The sequence below is a fragment of the Lipotes vexillifer genome, unplaced genomic scaffold (genome assembly GCF_000442215.2).
Source record: "Lipotes vexillifer unplaced genomic scaffold, Lipotes_vexillifer_v1.1 scaffold1048, whole genome shotgun sequence".
NCBI lineage: Eukaryota > Metazoa > Chordata > Mammalia > Artiodactyla > Lipotidae > Lipotes > Lipotes vexillifer.
Window position 1 is genome coordinate 1,411,990 of NW_006785351.1, and position 10,691 is coordinate 1,422,680.

Genomic DNA, 10,691 nt, shown 5'->3' on the forward strand with positions numbered 1-10,691 from the left:
AAAAAAAAAAATATATATATATATATATATATATATATATATATATATATATATAGTTGAGGTCTTTTAAAGAAATGCAGTATGTTTGAATTTTTCTTCTCCTTCTCTTCCATCCCATCAACCCCACTACCACTACCTCTACACATATGCAAAACCCAGCCTATTGCTAATATGTCAGAAGACAAGGAATGGTTCTTAAGAAACAAAAGAAAATGAGATATTAAATGGTCCAAAACTCTCTATGAAATCTCTATGTTCCCAGAAGGAACAAGCAGATAAAAGCCACTTCTGAAATACACTTAGTGGAGGTCTTGACAGGGCTTTCTTGCTGTTGAGATCTACTGCCTGAGAATTTTGCAGGCATTCCTTGCTCTTAGCATTTATTTAAAAAAAGCAAAAAGGTATCCAAATAAAAACTTACCTACATTCTCAACAAGAAAACACTAGGGCTCTCTCTCTCTCTCTTTTTTTTTTTTCTGAATATCCCCACAGTAATTTCTGACTAAATACCTATCAATCAACTGTAATCTAGACGGTGCTGCCTACTTTGGGTGTTATGCGTGTGTGTCTCTTTAAAGTTCCAAAAGGTTGGTAAGACAATCTTAGCTAGTTTCCCTACTAATTTCTGAGTTTTCCAATTAAAGTCCTTCACAAAATCAAAAAAGCAAAAGCAGCCAAGGAATGCAATCACCACGCTTCCTTTCAGGGTCCTGCCTTCCTTGTAAAGACCTAGGTAAGCCCACTGAGTGAGCTCCGTGTGAGAATACAAACAAACAAACAGAGCCCACCCTAAATCAAGTAACCTCCACAATGCTTGAGACAGAAGCTCAAAAATACTCATTCAATGTGAGGGGCTTGAAAGTAACAATAGGAAAAGTCCCAAAACAATGAAGGAATGTATGTGAACTGATCTTCCAAGTGATCTTTTCACTAGCTCTGTATCAAGAGGGGGGAAAAAAAAAGAGCTCCTACAACTTTACAGACACTATGTGTCTCAGACACATCAACCGTATGTAAGATTTGCGGGATCCTAGAAAGAGGGTGAGGCCGATCCTGAGTAAGTAATCGTGCTTTAGAATCAAAGAGTCCTTTTCAACACACCGCAGTTGTCTCCTACCTATAACACCGAACACTCAACATTCCAGGAGAGGTTTCTTCCTTCCCCTTAATCCTTCCAATACACAAGTTGAGGAATAAGGAGAAAGGACTTTTTTTCTTTCTCTTTTTTCTCTTTTTCTTTTATTTTTTTTACTTTCACCCACGGGTGCCCTCTTAATCCAAAACTCTGTGTGTGTGTGTGTGTGTGTGTGTGTGTGTGTGTGTGTGTGTGTGTGTGTGTTTATTTCCCTCTTAACATGGGGCCAATGATCCTTATCATTTTCAATTTACAGTACTCAATAAACTATTTTTAAATATATTATTTGAGAGACAACACACAAAACCGTGATTTAGATTTTTAAAAATCTCCAAATGTTAATGCCATTCAATAACAGAAAATCTTAAAAACAAAATATATAATCCAACAATTATACCTTTAGAGTATTATTTTTACCTTCCTATCACCATAGTTTAGGCAATATTCATGTAAGGAGCAAACTCTTGAACCCACACCAGAACCAGATCTCTATTCACACCCACCCACTTTGATCTACTGTCTCAGTAGGTTTTAATCAGAAGACTAGAATTAAACACTTTGGCCACAATATACATTTAAGTGCCCTGATGGGCTTCCTTTCAATAAAAGTCTGATAAAGTGTCTTTAAAATAGAGTCTCTTTGGCCTGGATTATCAAATATGCCTTTAGAGCTTGGTTCTACATCTTATGAAGCAAGATTAGCAGGAACACATACCTGATTAGTAACAAATTTCAACAAACCAAATATTCTAAGTAAATAAGCAACAGAGAAAAAAGAAAATGAGAAGGAAGGAAAAAAAAGAAGAGAAAGAAATATATACACACTTAGGTTTCCTGCTCCAGGCTAACAGAAAAAAAGAAAAAAAAAAAAAACTAGAAAGTGTGACAAACTGAAAAAGCCCTTTTGATATTTGTATGCACAATCCATACATTTCTTAAAAGGTGTCTCAGAGCTAAAATAATGCAATTCACAGCTTTGCAATAAGGTTAGGCTTTGGCAAGGCAACCTGGAAGACTTAAAAGATCTAAACATCACTGCTCAGGTGCTTTGTCTGGGATATCATGCACAACACAAATAACATTCAACAAAGGAACTGCTTACTAATTTTCCGTACATTTCAAGACCCGAGTAATTACATATTTGATCAATGGTCACATCTTGAAACTATTTATTTTTTAAAAGAGAAACACAGGACTCAAAAAGAAAGCCACCCTGTGTGCCCTCACTCCCCTGCTTCCTTTTTTTATGTGTAACTATCAATGTATATCAGCCGGGCATGCAATCATATTTATTGTCACTTTCATTCATGTCATGCCCTTGCTTATATGGTTTAGATATGAATTATTGACTGTTACACTCCTTGTTGTAAAAAATAAATAAATAAATAAATAGGATGTCAGGTACTTTGCACTGCTCTACAGCGAGCAAGCAAGTCAGAGGCCAGCAGAAGCTCCCGCTTTATATAACCACCCCTCGTTCCTCATCTTTATGCCCTGGTTTCAGATTGCCTTCTCAACTCTTTCTTTTTACAGGGGAGAGACTCACCCACCTTGGAAAATTAAGGATTAAAATAAACAAACAAGAGGATGTTGCTAAATGTCCTTCCCAGAGCATCTGTTGTTTAAGAACACCTCTGATTGATGACTGCTATTTTTTAATTGTTGCTTTAAATTTTAAATGCCCTCCTGGGATGTGTTATAAGTGTGTTAGTCCATGATATGAGGTCTAGAAAGTAGAAAAACAACAGAATGAGTGAGCTCGTGGCATTCTATTCTCCTAAACCCAGTGATTCTCCCAGCTATAAAATCACAGGGCACTCAAATACCGATAACCTGATGTTGTGTGACGCTTTCCACAAAGACATTGGACAACACTCTGTCGAGAATCTCTAGTTTGCTGCTTCGTGTAATTACAAGAAAAAAAGGAAAGGAAACTTTAAACACTTAAGCATCCTGGTGCCCAACTCCAAAAAAATTAAGTGTTTTAAAGATGGACCAAAATATATTCCTTCAGGAAACGGACTTTTACTTTCATATTTTTCCCCCAAAGGCACATCATTCTATAAATTTCCCTTCATAACCTCTATTTCAGCCTCAATTTCAAAGAGGCCGGGAAGAGAGTTAAGGCAAATAAACCAGTAATGCCTGGTAATAACTGTCAAAGAAACTTGGTGCTTTCTTTTACAGGAAGCAGGGCTACTAGGACTTCCTACTGGAATATGCGATCAATCTTGAGAGTACTTCTATTCTGAAATTTTAATATTTAAATAATGGGTTCCTGATTGCTGGTTAAGTGGTCAATTGGCCAAAAAAAATGCTTAAATGTTGGAATCTCATTCCTACCTGTTTTTTCTTTGATTTCACACAACACATTAAACAAGGCAGGCTTCATTCTGTGGCAGTTTAAAGCATGTTTTCTGCAAGAAAAAAACAACAGAATAGCTTAGGTGGACTCCAGAGATCAAGCTGCTCATAATGCACAGGGGGAAGAAAATTTGAACATTTAGCCAAAATTATAGACCAAGCATAACTCTGTGGCATGCTTCAATTGCTTTATGACTTAATAAACAGAGTCCCGCCATAGAAAAAGAAATAATGTTAATTAGCAGGGAGAGAGTAGGGATTTAACTACAGAACAGAACTAATCTCAATTACGCCCATTTAGGAAGAGTTTTGGGCTTGTTTGTTTGTTTTTTTTTAAAATAAGTAGTTTAGTCCAAGTGGAAGTCTTAAACCAATAATCCTATCCAGGGCAATGAATACACGGCAGAGTCAAATGCATGGGTTAACAGTTTTGTATAATCTATGCAATCACCACAGCCTAGGAGCTGTCTGCTCCTCGGTCCGTGTGTGTTTTCAAATTTAATTCATCCATGTGTTCGAATTCATTCCGCAGATGCCCCTGTATTCTCATAAACACAAGATGCTTGAAAGGTCTTCTGAGTAGAACTGTCAATTTATAAAATTTCAGTCCCCAAGTTAAAGAGTATGGAAATGCATTGCCAGGGGGCAAACATACCCATATGGGGAATAAATTCATTTCTCTGTGTTCATATTATGTCGCTTGTGCACACACTGCTTATTTGCAGGTGTTGAAATTCAATTATTTACAATTAGGACCTTGCACCCATTGGGGGAAAAATAAATACAATTCTGCCTTTTAGATTAGTGATTTACCTGGTTCTTCTTTGTGTTTGTATTCAGAATGCACTTGAAGACCAAAACAATACCTTTCCCTTTATTTTACTCTGGAAGCACTTAGCAGAAGGATATTGTTTTGGAAACAAAATACTGATCATATCAGCTATTAGTTAAGGGAATTCTGTTGACTAACTAAAATGAATGTGTAAAGATAAATGGGAACCTCTGGCACTCAAGACACATGCAGTTCTTTTTAAATCCCTTTCAAAGTTAAAAAATAGACACATCCTCATGAACGGAAACCATGAACCATGCTCTATATACTGTACATCACAGAAGTCATAAACTCAAAATTCAAAAGTATCAAAATAAACATACACATTGTGTCTAAAATAAGAAAGGTTCCCTATGTAAATAATAAATGTACATGATGAAGATCTGACTAGGGAAAGGAAACACCCGATTAAAATATTTGCTCAGTTACATTGTTTAACCAAGAAGAAAAGCTTAGTGATTTAGTTCTCTTGTGGGATGAGAAAAAAGGTGAAAAAAACTTAAATGTATCAAAGACTTCTTTCTGGGCCTTTTAAAAGAGTTTTCATTAATTGTATTCTTATATAAAGGCCCAAATGCAAAAACAAACAACAACAAAAAATTCCACACGGCTTTGCAGAAATATTGCATTGCCACAGCACATCAGTGGGGTTATAGAGAGAGAACAGAAAATGTCACTATCCCAAAATTGTGTCTGATCTCTCAACATCTAGGCCATTAAAAGGAGGAACCCGCCAAGCCACGGCTGTCCTCAGTTGTACAAAAAGGAGTGGGACTAAATATCAGAAAAGTGGTGAGTTTCCAGTCTTACCGGCCCCTTCAGCTACTTAAACTTGTTATTAAAGCAGTTTATTGGTAAGTCTGAGTTTATTTTCCTGGAACAATGTAATGGAGAAATCTGTTCCAATTCAAAAAGAGATTGCCAGTGGGAAATCTTCCTCTTACCCTACCTATTAGCTTTTCTCTGGATAATAAAATTCAAAAAGGGCACCGATTAATTTTTGAAAACTCTCCCCTATTTAAAAAATATTTAGCATAGTTCCAGTCTTTGAAACTTCCCAAGTTTTCAAGCACCCATAAACCTCAGGACTGTTGAGTTTACATGTTGCATGAGCTTACAGCTAAAATAAGAGTGTAATTCACAACACCCATGTTTTTAACTGCTCCTCATTTTCTAAACTCAAATTCCTATCTCCCTTAGACAAAAATACATATAATGATGTCTTCTCCATATAACTAAGTCTTGTGAGGTACAGGAATTGTGTATATATGACTAAAAAACCCAACTGCTTCTGAGATTTAACAAAGCTGGGTAATTGTAAAGACATATGTGGTCATTAGATTTTTTAAATTCTTCCTTTCGAGATCGGCCTTGGGCAAGCAGTTGGTGGGTTGCTATTTAGTTAGTGTTTTATTTTGAAAAGAGAATTTACTGTAAAATCCTACAGTGGAGAATTATATACCTGGTAGTGGATTAAGTTGAGAAGCTACACAGCTTCTTTATTATGCCTCCTTAATGAAGATCTGCCTATCCTATAGGATTGAAATACATAAAATACACACTTGCCTTCATTTCTATTTTAGTAGCATCTAAGTGGTCCTGAAAGAAGCATGGGAAAAACAGCATGCTTGATTTCCCCCCCCCCACCCCTTTTTAAAGGACCATACATTCTGTACTACGGAAGGTTAGTAAACCCACTCAAAATAAGAGACAATAAAGTTACACTACATATCTGAGCCTCTTAAACCTACCAAATATGTTTAAAAGCAAAAGTATCTCTTCTTTACATCAGCTTTTCTTGAAACATAATTAAATAAATGCAAAATATTTTCTGGTTAGCTGACAACTACTGACAAAGAATTACCTTGCCTTTTTTTTTTTTTTTAATAGGGAGATAAAGGGGAAAAGATAAAAATTAATTTTGGAGGAGTAGTCCAGAAAGAAAATCCAAAGTCTCTAATTCAGGGAAGGGGTCAACTAAATTTGCAAATAAAGTGTTCATGTGACATTTTATTTTGTAATGTTACGGAGTCCTTCAACAAGAAGTCATGTAATGCTGTTCAAAACTTGACAATTCTGCTCTCTCTGATACTTTTTTAAAGCAGTAAAAAGTGCCGAGGGCCGCTTTTGGATCAGTTGGCAATATTTTCGGCATGCCTGAGTGTTTGTCTGGATATATATGAAGACCTCTATATTCACACACACACACACACACACACACACACACAATATATATATATATATATATATATGAAAATATATATATACACAGCCATATCACGGCATGGGAGATTACACTTTTGATAACAACGCTCCTTCAAATTTTACTCCTCCGCCATATAGTTGCTCGTCAAAATGGGCAAAGAAATAACATTTAAAAAGAAAGCGCTGTGGTGATTCGGTTCCCATTGTTTCCCCCAGCGAGAGGGAGAAAAACAAAAAACCCCAAGAAAGGAAAAGAAAAGCCTCCATCTCACCTGGCCTGCGCCTCATCCAAACTCTGGTCTGTGATGGTCATAATTTGCTGTAAAATGTCTCCAATGTCCTGCTTCCTCCCGCCCTCCCCCTCGGTCCCTCCGGCCCCATCCTGCAAGTGCTGGGACAGGCCGGGGTGTCCGGCCATCCCGACCCCAGCATGGGAATGCATCAGCCTGGGCTGCTCGTCCATCTCCAAAGGCAACGGCAGCCCCCGGCTCTTCCTCTTCTGCTCCTCGGCTCGGCTCCTGGGAAGCACCAAGGCTTTTTATCCTTCAAGCTGTCTTCAAATCCTTTTCAGGATAAACAGGGAAGGGGGGGAAAAAGAAGACCAAAAGAAAAAAAAAAAGGATAAGGGCTGGTGGGGAAGGGTGTTGACTCCAAAAAGCAAGAAAAATAAACCACCTTCCCACTTGACGAAAAGAAATCAGAGCTGGCTTTTGGTTTTTCAGTCCGGTATCCTTTGCAAGACAGAAATGGGCTCCCGGCGCTTATATCTGTGGCTTAATCCTTTTGCAAATATGCATTGATCGGGAGAAAGGAGAGGAAGGCAGGGGGATTGCAATGCAAACTTTCCCCCCCACCCCCCGCTGCCCCCCACCCCCACTCCGGGCCAGAGTGATCTCAAAGGGGGTGGGCTGTTGCAAAAGCCAGATCTCCCCCAGCCGCGGCGGCAAGGCAGAGCACAGGCTCTCTTCTCCACCGTGTCTCTGCAAACTCCAGCAGCCCCGTCAGCCTCCTGCTTTTGTTTAGCTCAGGCTCAGGACTCCAGAAACATATACAGAAAAACCACAGCCTGAGAGGAGGAGGAGGACGAGAAGGAGGAGGAGGACGAGAAGGAGGAGAGGGGAGGGGGCAGAGGAAAGGGAGGAGGGGGCGGGGAAGCCGGGAGGCGGGGAAGGGAAGGAGGGAGGAGGGCACCCGGAGCCCCGCCCCCCTTCCCTGATTGGCCACCGGAGAAAAGACGGGCCCCCTCTTCCCCCTGCTTTCCTCCCTGCGCCTCCTCCTCGGCCTCCTTCGGCTCCTCCTCGCCCGGCGCCCTGTCAATCAGAGTTCAGAGGTGGGCCGGGAAGGAAGGCGAGCTGCTACCAAGTCTCCAGTCCTTAAAGGTGCAATGATACCGAAGCGGCAGCTCGGTTAGTCAGTTCCCACTTTTCCTGCCTGCCTCACTTGGGTTCTGTCCTTGAGAAAAATGTGGCTCCACTTAAAAGCAAACGTATAAAATTAACACGAAAGACCAAGGACGGTGTGGGTCGCCCCCTCAACTCGGGTTTTTCTTCTGCTGTAACGTTGCCATTTAAAACTTGATCCTTTTAAATCTTTAGAGCTCAGGGAAACTGTTGAGAGCGAAAGTTAGCACGAAGTTGTTATGAAACAATCGAGCTGTTAATATAATAATGATCTCTAAGAAATGGCATATGTAAAAAATAGATTTAAAAAAACAATCACAGTAGAGCTAAAAGTAATACTGAACTGTGACATTTTGGTTGCATGGAAACTAAGTTATGGATTATGAAACTAAATAATGCTGAAAAAAAAGATTAATAAATAAGTTCACCAAATGAAACTAATTCAACATCTCTCTCTCTTCCCCCTGGGGGAAATTAGTTATTTGGCTTAAGTACTTAATAAAGAAATACATTGTCACAGTCTGGTTCTAGTTTTTAATATAGTCTAATAAGCATTATTAACTGGGATAAGAAGCGAACTGACATTTATTGAATGCCTACTACGCACCAAGTAATTTACATGAGTTATTTTATTTAATCCCCAAGACATCTCTGTGAGTTATGGATTATTAGTTCCATTTTACAGAGAGGGAACTTTGAAAGGTTAAGTAACTTGTCCAAGGTCCCATGTGTGAATACTGTAAAAATTAGTTATGTGCCCATCTTGTCTGAAAAGAGACTCAAGATGCTTAAAATGATACATATTCAAACAAATTGACTCAAATTGAAAATGAGTAGGAAAGAATGAAAAACAATAATAATTAAATAAAATCAGGGGATGGGACTTCCCTGGCGGTCCGGTGGTTAAGATTTCACCTTCCAATGCAGGGGGCACGGGTTCAATTCCTGGTGGGGGAGCTAAGATCCCACATGCCTTGCGGCCAAAAAAATAAAACATAAAACAGAAGCAATATTGTAACAAATTCAATAAAGACCCTAAAAATGGTCCACATTTATAAAAAAAAATTAATTAATTAAAATAAAATCAGTGGGGGCTTCCCTGGTGGCAAGTGGTTGAGAATCTGCCTGCTAATGCAGGGAACATGGTTTCGAGCCCTGGTCTAGGGGGATCCCACATGCAGCGGAGCAGCTAGGCCCGTGAGCCACAACTACTGAGCCTGCGCGTCTGGAGCCTGTGCTCCGCAACAAGAGAGGCCGCGACCTCTCTTGTTGAGGAGGCCCTGAACAAGAGGCCCACGCACCGCGATGAAGAGTGGCCCCTGCTTGCCACAACTAAAGAAAAACCCTCGCACAGAAACGAAGACCCAACTCAGACAAAAATAAATAAATAAATAAATAAATTTAAAGACAGAAATCTATAAAATTTATTAAATAAATAAATAAAATAAAATAAAATCGGGGGAAAACCTAATAAGAAACTCTTAGCTGAAGTTCAATACTATCGCTCCAGGTAGACCATCAATTCGCCTCTCATCTTTCCATCAGGCACATGAGAGAGGAACTCTGACTGGGTACACAGTCACAGTGGCCACAAGATAAAAGAGCAGATGAATTATTTTGGAAAAGCCAAGAACCGTATTTCGGAATATAAAATATTCTACTGTGCAGATAGCCCTCTTCCTGGATGGCAGTATAGCCAAAAGAAATGCATCGAACTGCTCCAAACATAAGTGTACCCGATCCGCAAAATGGAAGGTAGCCTCACCAAATGCTTTGAGATCCTCAAATAAAACGTTATTCTTTTTCTCAGTCCAACCTCCTTCCCAATCATTACAAAAAATAAGTCTGGGAAGATAAGGGACTTGTGACAGGATTTCAAAGCAATTCTTAAGCTATTTGGTACTCATTTGCATGAGAGCATGCAGTAGGGAGTGTTAATTGCAATTACGATGTCATATTACTCGAAACAACTGTTCTATCCACTTACATATCCTGACTTGTTAACTGGGTTTTTTTAATCAACACTAATAATCCTCAAATCCCATATCAGTCCCAGTGAGTGTGAGTTAGCACATCCCTGACAACGATGAAGTTATCATGTCTTAAAGCATGAAAAGAAGTTAACTCAGGGGCTTCCCTGGTGGCGCAGTGGTTGAGAGTCCGCATGCCAATGCAGGGGACACGGGTTCGACACCTGGTCTGGGAGGATCCCACATGCCGTGGAGCAACTGGGTCCGTGAGCCACAACTACTGAGCCTGCGCGTCCAGAGCCTGTGCTCCGCAACAAGAGAGGCTGCGATAGTGAGAGGCCCGCGCACCGCGATGAAGAGTGGCCCCTGCTTGCCACACTAGAGAAAGCCCTCGCACAGAAACGAAAGACGCAACACAGCAAAAATTAATTAATTAATTAATAAAAACTCCTACCCCCAACATTAAAAAAAAAAAGTTAACTCAGAACCAATAAGAAATCAGTTTGTGAGCAAGTAATTAGAATTACTAAAAATCTAATAAAAGTTTACTAGGTAAAGTATCGGAAAACATACTATCAGTATCAGAAGACCATTGTCATCTAGGAACGTTTTAGTGGGGAAATAAGAAATGTACAACAATAATATTAATGACTATTAAGTGCTTTATAAGGATAAGATATATTCAAGGTGCTTTATTAATTTAATCACCACAATTATTTGCCTCAACACCTACACTTTTATAGTATTGCCAACACTATAGTGTTGCCGAAATATAGTTTAATACA

General features: G+C 39.3%; 1 protein-coding gene across 2 annotated transcripts in view; it reads right to left on the bottom strand.

Annotated features, from left to right (window-relative positions):
- The window catches only part of PBX1 (PBX homeobox 1), a 286,417-nt gene extending 279,273 nt beyond the window's left edge, over nt 1-7,144 (bottom strand). Inside the window, exons 1-2 of one of the 2 annotated variants that reach the window (XM_007457398.1) lie at nt 6,809-7,144; nt 3,479-3,552 (exon numbers count right to left, since the gene is read on the bottom strand). In XM_007457398.1, coding sequence (XP_007457460.1) covers nt 3,479-3,552; nt 6,809-6,999 — 265 coding nt within the window. In that variant the 5' untranslated portion in view covers nt 7,000-7,144. The remainder of the gene's footprint in view (nt 1-3,478; nt 3,553-6,808) is intronic. The other variant, XM_007457399.1, reaches the window with a different exon arrangement.
- Nucleotides 7,145-10,691: the final 3,547 nt, after the last annotated feature.